Source organism: Chrysochloris asiatica, unplaced genomic scaffold (genome assembly GCF_000296735.1).
Source record: "Chrysochloris asiatica unplaced genomic scaffold, ChrAsi1.0 scaffold00019, whole genome shotgun sequence".
Lineage (NCBI taxonomy): Eukaryota > Metazoa > Chordata > Mammalia > Afrosoricida > Chrysochloridae > Chrysochloris > Chrysochloris asiatica.
This window is the reverse complement of record NW_006408537.1, coordinates 21,272,104-21,294,392: the sequence shown is the minus strand read 5'-3', so window position 1 is coordinate 21,294,392 and position 22,289 is coordinate 21,272,104. Positions and strand designations below refer to the sequence as shown.

Sequence of the window (22,289 nt, the reverse complement as noted above, 5' to 3'; positions counted from 1 at the left end):
TCTTGTGCAGCAGATTTGCCAAATGCAATACATCCTTTGATTTCTTGACAGCTGCTTCTGTGAGTGTTGATAGTTTATCCAAGAAGAATGAAGCCCTTGACAACTTCGATCTTTTCTCCATAAGGTAAGAGAGGTGGGTATATACCCATAAATACACAAAGATTTGACAAAGGATATTTGTGCCTGGTTATTTACCTTTACTACAAATATACCACGAATGTGGTAGAGCACATAAGGAGCAAAACTATGAAAACTTCTTAAAGATTACTAAACACCTGTAGGAATGAGTTGCTGGGCCAGGGAGTTTAGGACCACAGTCTCAGGGGACACCATGGTCAATTGGAATAGCACAGTCCACAGAGATAATGTTCTACATCCTACTTTTGTGAGTAGCAACTGAGATTTTAGAAGCTCGTGTTGCATCTAAGGTGTAACTATTGTTTTCTCCCTGTATGGAAGAAAGAAGGGTCATGAAAATTGAAGGTACTTGGAAGCAACGAGTCCAATGGACTAATGGAACACAAGACCATCATTATCCTGAGACCAGAAGAACTAGATGGTGTCTGGCTACCACTATTAACTTCTCAGAAGGGGATGACATTAGAAAGTCTTGGATAGAGTAGGAGAAAATGTGTAACAAAACTCACAAGTTTTTTTGTTTTGTTTTTTTAAAAAGACCAGGCTTACTGGCCAGAAGGAGACAGGGAGGAACCCCGAGACTATGGACCTTGGTTACCCTTCAGATCTGGATCTGGACTCACCCTCCTGGTTCACTTTTCAGTCAAGCAGTAGATAAGAATAAAGGGAAGATAACATTAGTGAGGCATGCACACAATAGGAATGGTCAACCATTCAAGATCAAAAGGGCAGCATTTGCCTAAGGACAAAACTTTGAAGTACAGGGAAAGAAGAAAGAAAGGAAACGAGAATCACTGGGCAGGAGCAGCATAAATGCTGTTACACTGAGAGGACTGCAATCATGGAGATGAAACAAAGTGTGTGATTGGTTGAATGTAAAATGATGGAATGCTCTGTAAACCTTCATGTCACTCAATTTACAACAAAAAGTTTTAAAACAAGAAAAAAAGCAGATACTTTGCCCCTCAAAATTTATACAGCCATTGAAAAACCTATGGAGCAGAGTTCTATTCTGACATCTCATGATGTCCCATGTGTGTAGGTAATTACTCAACTGCAACTGGTTTTATATATATACTTTCAAATGAATTTTTTTGTGATGTCTGTAGACTTCTCTAGTCATGAGCTTTGCCCCCCCCCAGTAAACAAATAAAACCACCCCCCAAAATGATGGCTCTCAGGGCCAAGGATTTTTTTCTGTATCTAGCAGTTCAAACCCTTCAGCTGCTCCTCGGAAACCCAATACAGGGTTGCTATGAGTCTGAAACCACACAATGGCTGTTAACAACAACAGGTGCTTTCTATCAGACAATTATTGAAGGGATGGAGATTGAATGAGTGAAATGTAAGTTCACATAGTGGTGTGGCAGGATAATGTACTGGACCTCAAGGTCAATTTGAAACTCAAGGTCAGTTTGAACCTCCAAGTTGGCAGTTCAAACTCATTAGCTGCTCCTCAGAAACCCTATATAGGGTTGCTAATGGGTTGGAACAGACTCAATGGCACTTAAAAACAACAGCAAGATACAAAAGATATTAAAAAAGATTTATCTGCAAAAAATGAGTTATTTATCCAGAGAAATAATTAAGCAGAATATTAATACAACAGGGGAAAAAATGGTCAGGATTTATTTCACCTTTATGTAGAGATGCAGAATATTAGAATAAGATTTCCCTAGAGTCCCCTCAAAAACTACACTGAGGTCCTTTTTATAACAGAAGTAAGTTAAAGTGTGGTTGGCTGAGCAAGATAATGAAACAAATCTTTAACTATCAATTACTAACATGCAAAGGAAAAAAGAAATGTATCCACTTTAAATGGGAAGCAGTGATGTAGGACAAACGGTGTGATTGCCCTTGGAACTCAAGCTTCAAGGTGATCATGAGTAAAAGGCTCTGTGAATATTTGTGAAAGCACTAATTTGGGAAATGCTTATATTATACAGGTCAGACATAGGGGATACTTTACTGAAACATTTCTTGGAATGCATATGCAATAAAAGGTGAGGAAAATTTCTTTTTTGTACTCAAAATAGCATTTCTGAGGAGTTCCTTAAAATAATAGACTGGTACTATAAATGTTCATCTAAATGTATACACAAATGGATACCCATAAAGTACTACAAGAAAAAAATGGCATTCAAAAGTAGCGAGAAGAATCTACGCTTTCTCAAATGTCAGCAGCAGTTTGAGCCCCAGGTGCTTCAAGGGAGAAAGAGGAGGCTTTCTGCTCCCACAAAATATACATCCTTGGGAACCCTAAACAGGTTCACTATGAGTTGGAACTGACTTTAACAACAACAGTTTCTCTCAATTGTAAATTAATACAAAATAAAGAAGGAAAAGCTGTTAAAGCAAGATTTGGAAACAACAGGAGAGATTCAGAATACAGCAATAGTTAGGAATAGAGCTACAAATTGGGACGTGCAAAAAATCAAGCCATCAAGTCACAACAAGACGCCACCGGACTGAGTAGAACTGCCCCACAGAGTTTCAAGGCTGTAAATATTTACAGAAACAGACTGCCACATCTTTCTCCCATGGAGCTGCTAGTGGGTTTGAATCTTTGATCTTTTGATTAGCATCCTAGTGCTTAATCACTGTGCCACCAGGACTCCTGAAATTGGGATAACATAGAGAAGTTTAAGGCACTTCAGTTTCTGAAGGGAAGGCTATTCACACTGTTTTCTAGTTTGGGAATAATATTTCAAGAACAAGAAGCACTATTTGATGTGGCATTGTAGAATAAGCACTAAACTGCAAGATTGGTGATTCAAACTCACCAGCCACTTCTCAAAAAACCTAAACAGGGTCGCTGTGAGTTTAAAATGACCCAACAGCACTTAAAAACAACTATGAACATCGTGTCAAAACAAATTTGATAAACATGGCAATATTATCTAATTTTTCCCATTCAGTTAACTTCTAAGAGAGTTGTTGGTGTTGTTAAGTGCCATTGAGTCAGTCCCGACCCATAGTGACCCTGTACAGGGTTTCCGAGGGTGTAAATCTTTACGGGAGTAGAAAGCCTCATCTTTCTCCTGCGGAGCGGCTGGTAGTTTCGAACCGCTGACCTTAAGGTTCACAGCCCGATTCGTAACCACTACGCTACCAGAGCTCAGGTCTGCTAATAATCTGAAGCAATATAACATAACCAATGTCTTCTACATAAGGTCAAGGCTGTAACTAAGGTAGTTCAGGTGTTGTTGTTATTACGTGTCATTGAGTCAGTCCCTCAAGTGAAAACACTTTCCTGTTCTGTCTCATCCTCACAATTATTTCGTCTGACCCACTGTTGCTGCCTCTATTTTAATCCATCTAATTGAATATTTTCCTCTTTTTTGCTGACCCCCCACTTTACCAAGCATGATGCTCTTCTCCAGGGACTGGTCCCTCCTAATAACATATCGAAAGTATGAGCGATGAAATCTCGCCAACCTGGCTTCTAAAGAGAATTCTGGTTGTACTTCTTCCAACACAGATTTATTTGTTCTTCAGGCAGTCCATGGTACTTTTAATATTATTAAAAGAAAGGTAGCATAGGTAGCTCCCGACTTACATTGTATTTGAGTTACCATGAGCCACACTGAGGACTGTCCCATTTTTTTTCATATTTTATTATTAGTAATATTTACTACATATAATGTTACAGTGCATAATTTGCTGATGGGATTATTCTCAGATGATAATTTTCAATGGTTTATAAACATAGCCATAATAAAAGACAATAATAATGAAAACAAAAAAGGAAAAAGAAAAGGTATTTGACTTACATCAGAATCCACCCCATGATAAATTGAGGACTACCTGTAGTACTACTAAAAGTAAACCATTTTTTTGAACTGTAGGAATGAGGGTATTTGGCAAAGACCTATCCAACATAGATAAATATATTTTTAATGTAAAAAAAAATTTTAAAAGCTTAAAAGCTTAAGAAACCAAAATGGTGCTGCCTTGTCTATGACTGAAGTTGGTTAACACTTAAGAGTTCTTTCATTCTGAGTCTCTATGACCTTACAAGTAGAAGAAATAACACAAATATAAAATGTTTAGAAAATAGGATCTACTCCATACATTAACTGGCAACTCAGATTGAATAATAGCTTTAAAAAGTCATGATAATGAATAACTTCATTCTAGTCCTGACCAAGGAGTCCTGGTATGGTGCTTTGGGTTAATATGCTGGACTACAAAGTCAATCTGAAGTGCAAAGTTGGTGGTTCAAGCCTCACCAGCCACTCCTCAGAAACCCTATACAGGACTGACTATGAGTTGGGGCTGACTCCATGGCACGTTACAATAACAATAAACCCTGACCAATATTTTAAATGATGGAATAATGACAGAGTGTGATGGCTTCTAAGAATAAATTTTTTTAGCTCACTAAGAACGATAAGAATAAAATGGGTTTAAATAGAAAGGCCAAAACTTTGTGTTGAATTCAGGAAAAAGAACAAATAAAAAATATACCAAAATAAGCTTGAAGGGAATTCTATAGTCTTCCACATCAGTGTTTCCACCTGAAACATGTGGAAGAAGTAGATTATAGAAAATACAATGAGATGATTTATATTAGTGAGAAAAAATTAAAACACACACATATTCATTGCTATGGAGCTATTTATTTCCCCAAACACCTATGAAAAGATACGTTGGTGCTCAACTCCTATACCTGTGAATGTGACCAGGTGTGGATAAATAAAAGTTTGTTGTTTTTTTTTTGTTGTTGTTTGTTTTCAGATTTTAAATTAAATGAGGGCATGGTAGAATAGTGTCCATCCATCCTAATCCTAATCTCTTTTGAATGACTTTTCATAAAAGAGGACAGACCCAGAAAAAGGCACTTACAGGGGGGAAAAGAGGACGTGAGAATGGCTACAAGCTAAAGCAGTGGAATCACAAGAGGGTTCAGACCATGCCAGATGTCACTGTTAGATGGGGCAACACAAACATGACTATATACATTCTGTACAATATTGCAACACAAATTTATTCTTTTAAAAATATATATACCCTTGTTGCCATTAAATGCTCTCAAGTAAGCTCCAACTCAGAGCATCCGTACTATGCACAACAGACTGAAACACTGTCTGCTCTTGTACCACCTTCACAATTGTTATTATGTTGCTGCCAATATTTCAATCCTTCTCATTGAGTATCTTCCTCTTTTTTACTGACCCTCCACTTGCCCAACAATGATGTCCTTCCTCATATGTCCCAAGTGTGAAAGACAAAATCTTGCAATTCTCATTTTTAAGAAGCTTTCTGACTGTACTTCTTCCAAGACAGATTTGTTTGTTCTTCTAATAGTCCACGGTACTTTCAATATCTGTTGCCAACACTATTACTCAAACGAATCAATTCTTCTGTGGTCTTCCTTTTACATTGTCCAACTGCCACATGCATATAAGGCAATTGAAAATATAATGGCTTTAAAAACCTTTTTAAAAAGATCTTTTGCAGCAGATTTACCTAAAGCAATATGTCATTTGATTTATTGAATGCTGCTTCCATGAGCTTTGATTGTGGATACAAGCAAAATGAAGTCTTTGACAACTTTGTCTTTTCTCCATTTATCATGATGTTATTTATGTTGTTTTAAATATTTCTGTAGTTAGTTATAATAAAAATATTTTTTACTTGTTGTTGTTGTTGTTGGTAAGTGCCATCAAGTCAATTCCAGCTCATAGCAACCCTGTATAGGGTTCTCGAGAAGCTGCTGGTGAGTTTGCACCTCCAACCTTGTGGTTCAAACCAATTTTGCAATTAACATACAGCACCACTAAAAATCCTCACCACTGGACCAATAAACAACATTCTTATCAACAGAGAAAAGATTGAAGTTGTCAAGGACTTCATTCTTCTTGGATCAACTATCAACATTCATGGAAGCAGCAATCAAGAAATCAAATGACGTATTGCATTAGGTAAATCTGCTGCACAAGACCTTTTTATAGTGTTGAAGAGTAAAGATGTCAGCTTGAGGACTAAGGTGCGCCTGACCCAAGCCATGGTATTTTCAATAACTTCATATGCATGTGAAAGCTGGACAGTGAATAAGGAAGACCATAGAATAATTGGTGTTTTTGAGTTATGGTGTTGGAGGAGAATATTGAAAGCGCAATGGGCTGCCAAAAGAACCAATAGATCCATTTTGGGAGAAGTGCAGCCAGAATGCTCCTTGGAGGCCAAGATGTTTCTCATACTTCAGACATGACCAGTCACTGGAGAGGGATATCATGTTTGGTAAGGTGGAGGGTCAGAGAAAAAGAGGAAGACCCCCAATGAGATGGATTGGCCAAGTGGCACCATCGATGGACTCAAGTGTGGCAAGAGTAGTGAGGTTGGCCCAGGATTGGGCAGTGTTTTGTTCTGCTGTGCATAACGTCTCTATGAGCTGGTGCCAACTCAATGACACCTAACAACAACAACCACAAGATTATTATATTTTTTTTTGACAAATATAAAAGTCTACATTAATTTACTTTTTGAACCTTCTCCTGAGTCTTGGTGTGGCACTGTAAGTTAATGAGCTGAACTGCAAAGTCCCTTTGAACCACAAAGCTGGTGGTTCAAACTTACCAGTTGCTCCTTGGAAATCCTATACAGGGTTCCTATGGGTCAGAACTGATTTGATGGCACTTAAAAGCAACAACAACTGAGTGCTGGTGTGGTTCTGTAAGAGAAGCAACAGGCTACTAACTACAAGGATGGTGGCTCAAAACCAACAGCCACTCCTCAGAAACCCTATGCAAGGTTGCTGTGAGACCCAACAGACTTGAGGACACTTAGCAACAACAACAACCTCATTCAAGTCATTATTACTATACAACTATATAATTATATAATGTTGTATAATATATTCACACATATATATATATATATTATACAATTACATATAATAATGACTTGGATGCAGTTGCTGTTGTTGACTCTTCAAATCTAGTGGTTTTACCAGTGTGTGCTATTGTAATTTAAAGGTGAAATTTTCATTTTGATAGTTGTTTATGTTACTTTTATTGCCATTATATTCAGTGATCACAGGAATTATAATTTACAAGTAACATTAGCACCAAAGACTTTATTAAAGATTCTGTATGGTCTGGTATGGGAGGAGGACCATGGAGGGATGATACCATTAGTTACTGCACTGGGTGATACCAAACATTGAGTCCAGTAGTGCCCAGAAACTCCAGGCGCTAAGGAGAGATGAAAGAGACATGGAAGAATTTTCCTTGAGAGACCACTGAGAGAGTGTGGAGCTGTTATTAACCTGAATTTGGATGTAAGTCCACAAAACTGTGAGATAATACATTTCCGTTTTTTAAAGCCATGGTATGGTGGTATTTTGTTTTGGTAGCCTTAAGAAACTAATACATCCAATGCTGCTTATCATCCAAAGTCAGAGTTTAAGACTATGTTTAATTATTTATTTATCTCAATGGAACCAGTGTGTTAATAACATTTAAAAAAACAAAAACACAGGTATTTTTAATTTCTCTTTCTGACCTACAGACAAACATGCAGCTTGCTCCTGTGTCTAGCATGAGTGGGAGAGAGTCAAGAGGCGGATGTAGAAACTGACACTTTAGAACTCAAGTCTAGCTTACTGAACAAACGTCAGGTGCTGTAAATAAAATTTTTTTAAAGGTGTAAATTGTGTATCTCTCAGGTTTGGTGTCAACTGACTACCAATGTCTTATTTTTAAAGAAAGGAAGTTGAATAAGTTAGAGATGTGAGAACCACAAAACAAAGAAGTAACAAAAAAGGAAAATAAACCTAGAAAGAGAAGCTACTTTATTTTTATATTTACATCATCAGATACAAGGTTAGTGTCTCAATTGAAGAACAAGATGTTCTACCAAGGACATGATTAAGTTTTACCAGTGAATATCAGAAATAACATAGATATTATGTTGATGAGAGGGCATTGTGGAGTGAGATGAAATGTCAAAATCATATTATACCATTCTTTAGATTGAATTTGGATTCAATTTCAGAAAATATCAAGTATGAATGTTCATTTTGAAAACCCCAGTATTCATATTTCTCAAGCAAGAATAGACAGTGGTATTTAGTTTGTTGTTGTTGTTACGTGCCGTCGAGTCGGTTCCGAACCATAGCGACCCTGTACAAGGTTTCCGAGGGTGTAAATCTTTACTGGAGTAGGAAGCCTCATCTTTCTCCTGCGGAGCGGCTGGTAGTTTCGAACTGCTGACCTTAAGGTTCGCAGCCCGATTCGTAACCACTACGCTACCAGAGAATATTTTAAGTTTAATACATTCAAGACACTGGCCTTATTGGATTACTAGACAGGAATTGAAACTGCACTCCAGAGAAACTTGTATCTTTTATAGAGTTTATGCATAGGAGTAACTTTCAAATTTTTTTACAGCTAGTAATTATAATGTTCTGTACTTAGAGATATTGTTAGCCTGAAAACATCCACTTTTTTTCTGATATTGTCAACTTTGAATAATTCCTAAGGAACAATTGTGAGATAGCAGTAAGTGGGTGTAAAAACAGTCATCTGTGCAAATTAAATCCCTGGAGATAATTGTATCAAAATGTTAATTGTACGATCTATAGAAGCCATTTTAAAAACACTGAAATTTAGATCATGTTCACTTGTGTCTGTACTTTTCCTAGAGAATTTTATGTATTCCACCAGTAATCACATGTAGTTTTTCTCAACTGTAGTATTCTTTGTAGTGACCTATGTACAACAGAACAAAATATACTTTATAAGTACGTTTGTCAATATACTTTCAGTATGCTGTCAATATATTCCCCGTTCATGCACCATCCTCACAATTATTGTTACATTTGAGCCCATGGTGGATGCCACTGTGCCAATTCATCTTGTTTGGGGTCTTCCTCTTTTTAGCAGAACCTCCACTTTATTAAGCATATGGATGCGAAAGCTGGACAGTGAATAGGGAAGATCGTAGAAGAATTGATGCCTTTGAGTTGTGGTGTTGGAGGAGAATACTGAAAGTGCCGTGGACTGCCAAAAGAACCAATAGATCTGTTTTGGAAGAAGTGCAACCAGAGTGCTCCTTGGAGGCCAAGATGGCTAGGCTTCGTCTCTCATACTTTGGACACATTGTCCAGAGAAAACAGTCGCTGGAGAAGGATGTCATGCTGGGTAAGGTGGAGGGTCAGAGAAAAAGAGGAAGACCCCCAACGAGATGGATCAGCCAGGTGACATCATTGATGGCGTCAAGTGTGGCGACGGTAGTGAGGTTGGGCCAGGATCAGACATTGTTTCGTTCTGCTGTGCATGGGGTCGCTATGAGTCAGTTCCGACTCGATGGCACCTGACAACAACAACAACAACATCCCTATCTAGAGACTGGGCCCTCCTGAGTATGAGAGACAAATTCTTGCCATCCTAGCTTCTAAGAAGCATTCGAACTTTACTTCTTCCAACACAGATTTATTTGATCTTCTGACAGTCCATGATACGTTTAAAACTCTTCTCCAATACCATAATTCAAATGCACTGGTTCTTCTACAGTCTTCCTCATTCATTGTCCAACTTTGACATGAACATGAGGTAACTGAAAATATCATGGCTTGGGTTAGGCACACCTTAGTCCTCAAACTGATATTTTTGCTCTTGAACACTTTAAAGAGGTCTTGTACAACAGATTTTCCTTCAGCAATTGATCATTTGATTTCTTGACTGCTGCTTTCATTAACTTCACTAGCAACAGATATGAACTACAGGATTCATTGTGAAATGTGGTCTTCATATGATAAATTACATGATGTTGTTGTTGTTGCTATGTGCCGTAGAGTCGGTTCCAACTCACAGTGACCTTGTACAGGGTTTCTGAGGCTGTAAATCTTTACAGGAGCAGAAAGCCTCATCTTTATCCCATGGAACAACTGGTAGTTTCTGACTTTATATTTCCCCATTTTGTAACTTTTTGTCTCTCCTACCTCTGTCTCCTACTTCTCTTACTCTGATTCTCTTAGTCTCTCCATTTTTAATGCAAGCATTGCTGTAACTTTCTTCCTTCTTATTATTGTTTTGATCATCTTAAACATTTTTATGATTTCAAGTGATTTTTTATGTAGTTGATTCCTTAGTGTGTATGTATAGATTTGACTTTTCCATTAAAGTCCAACACTTCATTTCCTTATTTCACTGGAGATTACATTTGCACATAGAAGACATTCTCAAATGTCAAATAAATATAACCTCAATTCCTTCCCCTTTTCCCACATTATCATGTTCTATCAATTATAACCTCAAAGAGAGTCTCAAATTCATACCCACCTATTTATTCCTCTTCTTACTAGTATTATTACACTGTAGGATAAATTATGCACTGGATTGAAAAGTCAGTTTGAACCACAAGGTTGGTTGTTCAAAGTCACTATCCACTTTTTGGAAATCCTACACAGAGTAGTTATGAATCAGAACTAACTAGATGGTACTTTACAACAATAATAACAATAACATTGTCACTTACTGCCATTATGTCTTGCATTGGTGTTAGGTGCTGTTGAGTCAGTACCGACTCATAGTGACCTTGTGTACAACAGAATGAAACTATCTGACCCTGTGCCATCTGCGCAATCATTGCTAACCTTGATCCCATTGTTACTGCCACTGTGCCAATCCATCTCATTGGAACTAGTCCTCTTTTTCGCTGACTTTCTACTTTACCAAGCATGATGTCCTTCTGCAATGACTGCTCCCTCCTAATACTATGTCCGAAGTATGAGAGACGAAGTCTGGCTATCCTGACTTCTAAGGAGTATTCTGGCTATACTTCTTCGAACACAGATTTATTTGTTCTTTTGGCAGTCCATGGTATATTTAATATTCCCCTCCAACACCATAACTCGAATGCATCAACTCTTCTGCATTCTTCCTTATTCATTGTTTAACTTTCATATGCATATGTTGTTGTTAAGTGTCGATGAGTCAATTCTGACCCATAGTGACCCTACAAAGGGTTTCCAAGGAGCAGCTGGTGAGCTTGAACCACCAACAGTGCAGTTCAAACGACTTTGCAGTCTGACACATTAGTCCACATGCATTAGCCACTACAGGACTCCATATGAGACTACTGAAAATACCATGGTTTGGGTCTGGTGTACCTTAATCCTCAAACTGACTTCTTTGCTCTTGTATGGATTACTGTAAAAGAACTTTTTAACTAGTCCTCCCATGTTTATGGTCTTTTCCAATCTCAATCCATTGTTTTCTGCTACAATATATGTCTTATCAATGTAAAGCTCAAATCAAATTAAGCTTCAGTGGCTAATTACTGGTTTAGAATTCAGAGCCATCCCTACTATGTCTTAATAAGCCTCTCCAATTTTATTTCACTTTCATTACTTCAGTACGTATATGTTTGTAGCTAGGTAGACTATATGCCATCCCCTAAACACTATCTGACCTTTGACATCTCTATATTGTTTGCTTTAAAATACTGTTCTAAAATGTAGCCCACCTCTTTAGCAGACACTCCCCTTCATCTTGAATTGTCAACAATCCAGCCATCTTTCCAAAACTACATTAAGTCCTTTTCTAATTATAATAATAATTATTATTAACAATTAGTAAAACTAATATACTATATGACAGTAGGTCATTGTGGGAAACACATGACTGAATATATAATTTAAAAAAAACTTAAAAACTACCCATTGCAACTTTAGGCAAATATTCATATAGTAATGAAGATGTATGCATGTGTCCTATTGTTCTAATCAAGTAAAGTACATTTCATTTTCGTTTGGAAATGCAAACATCTGGGCCTTATTTGTTTTAAGCTATTGACTTGAAAAAAATCCCAAATTTTCATGAGTCTAATTTTCATCCTTTTGTATATTTTGTGGAGTCCTGGAATGACACTGCTGTAGGACAAGCACTGGGCTGCTAACCTCAATGTTGGCGGTTCAAACCTACCAGCCGCTTTTGGAATTGGAACCAACTCAATGGCTCAGGATCAGGCAGTGTTTTGTTCTGTTGTGCGGAGGGTCGCTATGAGTCGGTACCAATTCGATGGCACCTAACAACAACAACAATGGCACTTAAAAAACAAAACAACAGTTTTATGGTATGCAACACTGTATACTATGGCTAATATAAAAACTGCTAAAGGACAGTTTCAAAAAGGAAAGATTTAGTTAGCAAGAAATAGAGGACCTGGAGGATGAGAAATGGGAAGAGGATTCATTTGGCAGTTGGGAGTTTCGTGAGGTTTTTTCCAAGAGGAGATTCAGAAAAATGATGGGAGAAATACTTGACTTCAAGGCACTGAAGAGAAAATCTTTGGAGAAGAAGTATAGTCAGAAAGTATGAATCACTCTTTAGACAGCATTTTTAAATGTGGAAGAAAAGTAACTAAATTCATATTAAATAATATCAAGATATGGTTCCCTCTGACCTTATTGATAAATTTTAAAAAGATTGCTACAATGCCCATTTTTGGCTAAAATAAAGACCGTTTGCCTTTACACTAGTTTAGAACATTTAAAATACAATCTTATAATAAATGAGGCATATTGAAATCTGAAATCTCTGTAGCATTACTTAATGCATTCACTTTTTCAGCACAGTTATGCACGTGACTACTAGCCAAAAGGTAGGTTATTCTAACCCACTGAGAGACATACATGGTGTTCTGCTTTCAAAAGGTTCCAACCTTGAAAACCCCATGGAGCCATTCTACTCCAAAATACATGGGGTTGTCCTACGTCAGAGTCTACTTGATGGAACCTAACAACAAAGTCCTAATTAACTTAATTGTATTAAAATGGTCATATATCTATTTTTAATGGAATATTTAGATCGTTCTTATTGATGCTAAGTGCTGTCAAGTCTGTTCCAACTCATAGCAACCTCGTGTAGGGCTTCTGAGGCTGTAAGTCTTTGCAGGAACATCAGATGAACATTGAAAATTGTATTCTAATGCTTTAATAAATGCACTGGCATGCTTAACATTTTTGTTAGTATAACTATTTTCCCAAGTCTTTCATTAAACTTTCCAAGGTCACAAATCTTTGGAGAATCTGATCAAAGGTAGGATCTTGCTCCCTAGAAAAATGAATGAATTCACATACACTAGAATGTTGATATTTTTTTTCGTATAACAGCATTTCATTTATCAAATGATGATACATGTAGGAACATTTTTCAGATAAAAGAAAAGTTTAACCTTTTCATTGAAGCCATTTTTTTGGAGAAAAATAAAAGCTTTTTAAGATACTTCACCTATTTATCTGTCTTCTTAATCAGAATTCAGGAACTTTTATCTTGACTAATTAAAACCATAACGTTAAACATCAATTATTGTTCTAAACCTTAGAATTAATGTTTTCAACAGTGAGGCATTAAGAGTTGCCTGGTCTCACAAAATGGACACCATACTCTATTTGTTGCATTCTTTTAGTACTTCTTTTTCCTTATTTCATATATTCTCCTTACTATATGCCTACCACTAACAGCTCTTTCTCTACATTTGAATTATGTTTTCTAAACCAGAATCCAGGAAACACATATACTGAGACTATATTTAAAGCTAAAATAAAATAAACAGTCTATTAGTGAGGTTCTGAGAATTTCTTATTAAATTGCATAACATTTATTTTTGGCTATTCATCACTCTCTTTCTCAGGGAACTTACGAGTATTATCTATATTCTAGGAAAGTGAGGTGGATATTTATACATAATGATCTTTTGGAATTGTTTAGTTTTTATCAACCACACTATCAAGAATATTTCTATAAATCATCAGCAAACATTCTTAGATTCCTAGTTTCTATTCATCACTTGGAGTCCTGGTGTGGCACTGAGAGCTAATGTGCTAAACTGCAAGGTCGGTGTGAATCACAAGGTGGGCTGTTCAAGATCCCCAGTCACTCCCCAGAAACCCTATACTGTGTCACTATGAGTCACAACCAATTCAATGGCACTTAGCAACAATAACAATTTATCACTTAAATGCTGTGTGTGTATATGATTATTATATCTGGGCAATATTTGATTTTTATATTTAGGCAGTAGTTTCAGGAGTGCATCTAGCTTCCACAGCTCCAGAAAGTGCTTTACATGAGAAACTGAATTTTCTTCCACATGTCTCCCCTTTTCACCAGGTTTGTTTCACAAAGTCTTTGTTCAAAACAGTCAGTAGTCAAAGCAAAGGTTACAGTTGCTCATGAAAACAATTAGCCACACATCCCATATTTTCCTCTCCCTCTGTTGCTCCAGGAAAATAGAAATCACCTTAAACCTCACACCAGAAATATTCCCTGAAGTCTTCTTAACACCAAATAATATGTTAGCTTAATTAGTAAAAAATATCTGACTTAAGCATTGTGTTCTTTTAAGAACTATCCCTATGGGAGCATATTGACAATAGTAACTCAAAAGATTAAGGAGAAAACTTAGGGGTCAGCAAGTTTATGTCAATGGAGGAGGAATGACTTAGAAAATGAAGGTGAGAATTGTCGTGCAACTCAAAAAATTATATAATTAATGCCAGTGAATTGTACCTACAGAAACGATTGAATTGGTGTGTGTTCTGCTGTGCATAGTCTCAACAGAAAAAAATTAAAATAAATTATTCAAAGAGTCAAAATACTTGCTACATTTCCACTTAACCAAGTAACTAGTTTTTCTTCTAACATTTTATAAAAATGTCAGCAATAGTCTGTTGGAGACCCACAGTGTGCTTAATTTCATTTTAATTTTTTTATGAAAGGAATTATGTCTCCCGCAACTTGAGGAATATAATCAATGTCACTGAATTGCACATGTTGAAATGGTTTATATGGAATATCTTCAGCTGTGTGTAGTTTAACAAGCAAAAAAGATACCAACATTGGATAATTAATATTTTGACTCAGGATGAGAGGCTAATGAATGCCAACTCATAACTTAAAAATTTGCTACTATACATTTTATAGTATATAAGATACATTTTATAGTATATAAGTATATATAATATATAAGATACATTGCTATATATACATATATTATGTAAATAGTATATAGTACATTTTATAGTATATTATATAGTACATATGCATGTATATGCATATTCTTGTCCAGAAATATTGGAAAGGTCAAACCAAACAGCATATCATGTTTTATATACAACAACAGAATCTTTGAGTGGTGTATAGTTACCCTGCTTGGCTACTAACAAAATAGTTGGCAGTTCAAGACTACTCAGAGGATCCTCAAAAAAAAAAAGGCCAGGCAATATACTTTCAGAAAATCAGCCACTGAAACCCTGTGGGACACAGTTCTACTCTAACAACATGAAATCACCATGGGCCAGAGTCAACTTTACAGTAATTGGTAGTATGTACATGAGTATCTTAGTGGTTATGAATTGGGCTGTGAACCGCAAGGTCAGCAGTTTAAAACTACCTGCTGTTCCGCGGGAGTAAGATGAGGTTTTCTGCTCCCGTAAAGATTTACAGTCTCAGAAACCCTGAACAGGGTCGCTATGAGTCAGAACCGACTCCACAGCACATACTTACCATACTAGTATCAGACTGGATAACCTGAAGCAACAGAAGAGTAACTGATTGTTATTCACAGTATTCAATTTGATACTAGTAGATAAACTTTGGAAAATGCTTAATATTATGAGGAGCAACCTCTTGTTTGGTCATCAAACTACTATATACCACATCCTGACTAGTATTTGGAAAAATCAACAACAAATAAGGTCTCTTTGTATAATCACTTAATAATGTTCAGGATCTTTATAAACTACACAAGTGATGAGAAGGCTAAAAAGCCCTTCTCATCACACTGTCCTTACACAAGATAAAGACAATATAGGACAATATTGAATTGATTTGCAACATTCAGTTGCTTTGAGTTATTATGTTGAATACACCTTTTAAAGTTTCATGATAATAACCAATAGAAAACCCTAAACAGTATAACCACAATGAAAAAAATTTGCACTAAAACTTCAAACTTACACTTTTGATAAATCAAAATAAAGGCAAAGAAGAATGAATATTTGCAAGTTTTAAGGAGACATTCATAGTATTTTTACAGCATATAAGAAAAGAACCATAGAGAATTTGACATACTTTTTTTTTTTCCTTCTTCTTCTGAAATAGCCTACTTTAAATTCAAGTTCAACTTTACTATACTCTGAGATTAGCTTTGTGTTTTACAGTTTTGGGTTTTTTCCCAAACACATTCTGAACAAATGCCATGTATTGATTTTGATAATACTTTTAAATAGCAGTGCCTTTTATAATTAGATGTTAACATTTACAAGAAGAAAAAGAAAACAATAGTTCTTTCTTTTTTTCTACTCTAGATACTAGTAAATTATTTTAATTGTCCAATCTGGCATGGAGCCTTTTTTCATAATTAATTCCCCACCCATCCAAGAAACTGCATAGCTTCATGGGAGGTGTTTTTTTGCTTGATTGATCAGCATCTCCTGACTCTCTCTTAAGTTTATTTTCTTATAGCGCCCTGTAACTCCTGGTTGATTGTGTTAATCCAGATGTTTTCCCCTTCCAGCTAAGTTATTTTAGAATACCAATTTGATTGGGATTTACTCTGTTTTCTGAATTTATTCAATAATGATACTCCCTTTGGTCTCTTCTTTCATCATTGTTTACAATAAGGGCAGTTTACTCCATTCCTGAACCAACTCAAGCTGCTGCACACTCAGTCTGGGAAAAACTCTGGGAACTTTAGATAGTCCAGAGGGAGCATTAAGGCATCAGTTTAACTAGTTAGACCTTAAGCTGCATGAAAGAGCATCAAAAGGCCTCCTGACTTTTGATTACTCCATTACATAGACTGTCTTTACTGAATTTAGGTATAACCACTGGTAGTTAGGTATAACCCATGGCAATCTGAGGTCAACATGGTGGAAGGTATTATAGCATCAAATTAGTACCTACAGGACTAGTGGACTTTCAGAAGTTATGAAGCATAAAATAAATGACCAAGACTTAATCATTAAAAAAAATTTTTTTTAATTATGCTATATACTAGTTGAATCCCTCTAGCTAATCCCCATGAAGGTTGGTCTCTTCCTACTCCAGAAACCAAACCTAAGCAACTTGTGAATATGAATACAAGGTAGAATATATTTAGTTAAACATGCTATTTTTACAGTTCATTGATCTGTATGTGAAGACCACTAAGGCATGGCAAATGAAAGAAAATCTTTGAATCACAGTAGCAGTATGAGGCAAAGCTTGAAAAAAGTAAGAAAACTGTAAACCAATCTCAGTTCAATGTGTACAACATTTAAGAAGACTGTTTTTCTATTCTTGAGGGGTTTTTTTGTTTGTTTGTTTGTTTGTTTGTTTTTTGACTACTAAGAGAAATGTTCAATTTAGGTAATATAATTGCTGCTAGCTCAATGTAATTGTGGAGTATATGTATAGGTTTTGCTTCTCTCTATAGTTTGTTTCTACTGTTTAAGAGTTGGGAGTGTGGAGACTCCATACTATAAGCACTGAACTGTAAACCACAAGGTCCTTGGTTTGAGCCCACCAGCCACTCTATGGGAGAAAGATGAGGTTTTCTGTTCTCTCAAAGATTTAAAACCTTAGAAACCTTATACAGGATCACTATAAGTTGTTACCGACTCAGCTGCATTTAACAGAAATTGTATGAGTCAGTATTAAAAGTAAATGATGGAAGAAATTTTATATACTCTAGCATTCCTGAATTCCCAGCAGAGGGACTGAGAGACATACTATATCCTTGAGAATTTCAAGAAAGTTGGAGTGGTAGCAGTGTTGCAATTGCCATGACCCTTAAAGTCACTGTGAAGTGTTTCACAACACACACAGATTCAGCACCTACTTGAGATACAAGCAAGAAAGGAGCTCGGTATTTTCATCAACAATGTTTACAAGGTTATGAAGGCTCATTTTCCTCAAACATACAAGTGAATACATTTTCAAAAACAGTTAGGATAGCAATGAGCATTTGACAAAAGAAAAAGGAAACATATACTCTCCCCGCTTCACACTTTCATGTGTAGATAAACACAAGTTGGCCTACATGCATTCATACAGATCCATATAGATGCATGCACCAATGTGTGTGATTGTGCATGTGTGCATGTATGTATAATATATATGTGGTTGGGCCTATCTAAAAATCAGATACTATTTTTAATATAATTAATTGCATATACTTGAAGACATAAACAATGGACACTACACTTACAAATGAATGACGTAGATACTTGCAATTTTTTTTAATTTCAGAAAGATTTTATGAAAAAATCCTATTTCTTACCTACATTTCCAGTCATTAAGTATGAATTCTGAAACTCCATCATCCCCATTCCAACAATGTGTATAAAATCTTCAATCACCTGCATTAACTCTATTGATCCTGGATAAATCTACAAAAATAAGTAAAGGTTAGATAGAAAACAATGTTTTTATAATGAAATACATGAATCAAATTTAAAGACTATGTCACCAGGTCACAAGAGAGTTCTAGTTTATTTTAACAACTTTCTGAAACTGGTAACAGCTGTAAATTTGGAAATAATAATTGAGGAAGACATCAGACATCACACAACAAGGACTTTCAAGGCATTGTGACAAAATGATTAATCCTCTACATAGCTAAGAAAACTCAAAACATCTTAGAGGTTTTCTACGCAGAAATAACATGGCCTTACTTTAGATGGGTCCCTTTCCTTACTTGCATATAACATAAAACAAACACTAAATTTGAGCTCTTTTTACCGTATTACTTAGCATCTATATAAAGAAAGGGAGTCCTGGTGTGGCACTATAGGATAAGTACTGTATCACAAGATCGGTTTGCACTGCAAATGTCAGTGGTTCAAATTCACCAGTTACTCCTCAGAAATCCTAAACAGGGTCTCCATGAGTTAGAACTGAGTCAATGGCATTTAACAGTAACATAAAATAACATTACAGAAAAAAAGAACCCTGGTGCGGTGCTGTAGGATAAGCACTGGACTGGTAAATCACTGGTAAGCACAGAATGCAATGTTGCTATGAGATGAAACTGACTTGATGGCACCCAAAAACACTAGGAAAGAAAGCATTATCACTATGATGAGGGTATTCTCAAACTATTAAGTCATTGCATAGTAAATACATATCCTGGGGAAAATATTTATTGTTTAAAAATTATTATAGTCTCTATATGAATCATATCGACAGTGGTTTTTTGGATCATAATAACTCTGGCATAGATAGTTCATATGTACATATATAAATCATATTTATGAGCCTGAAATTTTATTTTTATTTTAGACAAGAAGGAGAAACTCAAAGAGGTTAAACAATATATCAAAGGTCATACTCTGTCTTTGCTGGTGGCTCAGGCAGGACCTACCCATAGATCTACTAACTATGTACCTACAATACTATCTGCCTTCACAGTTCAAACTTTTTTTTCTCATACCCCATGTTACCTCATGTCTTATAAATTATACTTAAGAAAAAAAAAAGACAACCTAATCTTGCAGTAGCTTATAATGTGTGCAATGTGAAGGTCATTTAAAAGGCCACAAGCATTTTTTGCTTGTGTAACTCGTAAAACTCATAAAGTCAAGCTGTATTATATACAACTATTTTAGAACAGAATGTCTTTTGAAGTTAGGTTCACTTTGCCTTAGCCATCCAGCGCCATTGTACCTGTAAGCCATGAAAAATTGAGTGGATTAGAGTTCTAGTTGCTTTGTATTTGCAAAGGGTAGTCCAGAAGAGAAAGAAACACTGTGATTAACAGGAAAGCACATTGTAAAAGGTGGAAGGGGACTAAATAGGAGGAGGACATGTTAGATAGTATGGGTAGCGGGCAACAGTGTGGGTAATGTGATTTGTGGCTGGGCCTCTATAAAAATCAGACACCAAATATCCACAATACAAATATGCTTATGTATACATGAAGAAGTGAAAAAAAAAGTTATTACACTTACACATGCATAGTACAGACATGATTTTGTAATTTCTGAAAAATCTTGGTAAAAAGTCCTATTTCTTACCTACATTTGTTGTCACTAAATAAAAATTCTGAAAGTCCATCATCCCCATTCTAATTGTTGTTGTTATGTGCCATCGAGTCGGTTCCGACCCATAGCGACCCTGTATAAGGTTTCCGAGGGTGTAAATCTTTATGGGAGTAGAAAGCTTTATCTTTCTCCCGCGGTGCAGCTGGTAGTTTCGAACCGCTGACCTTAAGGGTCGCAGCCCAATTCGTAACCACTACGCTACCAGAGCTCCTTCTAATAGTGTGTGTAAAATCATCAAGGGCTTTAAAGCTTCTGTGTTCTTTTATTTATTTATTTATTTATTTATTTGCTTTTGTTGTAGGTATGCAATAGCACCTCAGAAAATTAATGATCTTTTAGTAAAAATATCACAAGAATTGACTCTTTGTGTAGGACAGTTCTACTCTGAGACACGGGGTTGCTGTGCATTGGAATCAGCACCATGACAGCTCGATTTAAGTATATAAGTTTTGAACCGCCGACCTTGCAGTTCAAACAGCTTTGCAGTCTGGCGCATTAACCCACAGCGCCACACCAGGACTCCTTACGTGTATAACCCACAGCTCGCTTTTAAGTGCCGGCGAGCTGTTCAGACCCATAGCAACCCTGTATAGGGTTTCCAAGGAGCAACTGGTGAGCTTGAACTGCCGACCTTATAGTTCAAACAGCTTTGCAGTCTGGTGCATTAACCCACTGCGCCACACCAAGACTCCTTATATATATGTAAGTATGTGTAAACAAATGTTCTAGAGCAGAAGCTGGAAAATTAAATAGAAAGATAATGACATTTTTCCATGAACTTTCTGAAGCCCCCTTGTATGTACATATAGTGATCCCTTAGTAGCACAAATGGTTAAGCACTTGGCTCCTAATTGAAAGGTTGGCTATTTGAATCTACTTTTTTACAAAGACCAGGTTATCTACTTGCGAAAGATACGTTTTTAAACAGGGAAAACACACACACAAAACTCCACATTGTTGGCCATGTCAGTTCTAGATCTGATCCCATGGATTACAGAGAACTGCTCTATAGGTTTTCTTGGCTATATTCTTTATGGAAGCAGATAGCAAGGTCTTGCTTTTAAGGTATCTCTGCATACATAGGTTTAAACCACTAACCTTTAGGTTAATTGTTATTGTTGTTAAGTGTCACCAAGTTGGTTCCAAAATCAGCAACCTCGTTTAGGGTATCTAAGGAGCAGCTTGTAGGTTTGAACTGCTGACCATGTAATTAGCAGTCTAGTGCTTATCCTACAGGGTACATCAGGACTCCTGGATTTTAGGTTAATAGTTGAATACAAACTATTTACATCACTCAGGTACTTTTCCAAAAGATGACACCCACCAACCACAGCAATCAAGCTGATTCCAACTCATATCAACCCTATGCAACATGGTAGAACTGTTCCATAGGTTTTCTAAGACTATAAACCTTTACAGCAGCAGACAGATTCATCATTCTCTCATGGAGAAGCTAGTGGGTTTGAACCTTCAACTTAACAGTAAGCAGTCAAAAGATTATAACCACTGAAAACTCTATGGAGCACAGTTCTACTCTGATAGGGTTTCTGAGTATTGGAATTAGCACCATGATAGCTGGTTTTATTCATATATGAGTATGTGTAGACAAATATTCTAGAGAAGGAACTGACAAACTTTTTCTATAATGGGCCAGATAGTAAGTAATTTTTGTCTTTACGCCATGTGGTCTCTCAGAATGACTCAACTTTGCTGTTGTAGCATAAAAGCAGTCACAGTTAATATGCAAATAAATGGGTGTGGCTGTGCTCCAAAACTTTAATTAGAAAACAGGCTGGATTTGGCTCACTGGCCACAGTTTGCTGACACCTGCTTTTATCAAAAATCAAACCAAATGAGTTAATTCCTACTCAGAGCCATCCCTAATAGGTTTCCGAAACTATCTCATCTTTTTCCCATGTAACAGTTGTGGGTTTGAACCACCATCTTTGAGTTTAACAGCCCAATGACTAACCCACAGCATCGCCAGGGCTCCTTGATGCCTGCTTTAGAGACACTTATATTTTCAGTATGAAAAGAAATAGAGAACATAACATTATAACTGAAATTGTAATAACTTGTCATGTCCAAATGGTATAAAATGTACTATATGGTC

At 36.4% G+C, this 22,289-nt stretch overlaps 1 protein-coding gene across 1 annotated transcript in view; it reads right to left on the bottom strand.

Annotated features, from left to right (window-relative positions):
- The window catches only part of BAI3 (brain-specific angiogenesis inhibitor 3), a 1,099,520-nt gene that overhangs the window by 507,373 nt on the left and 569,858 nt on the right, over positions 1-22,289 (bottom strand). The window contains exon 12 of the mRNA XM_006835746.1: positions 18,415-18,523. Coding sequence (XP_006835809.1) covers positions 18,415-18,523 — 109 coding nt within the window. The remainder of the gene's footprint in view (positions 1-18,414; positions 18,524-22,289) is intronic.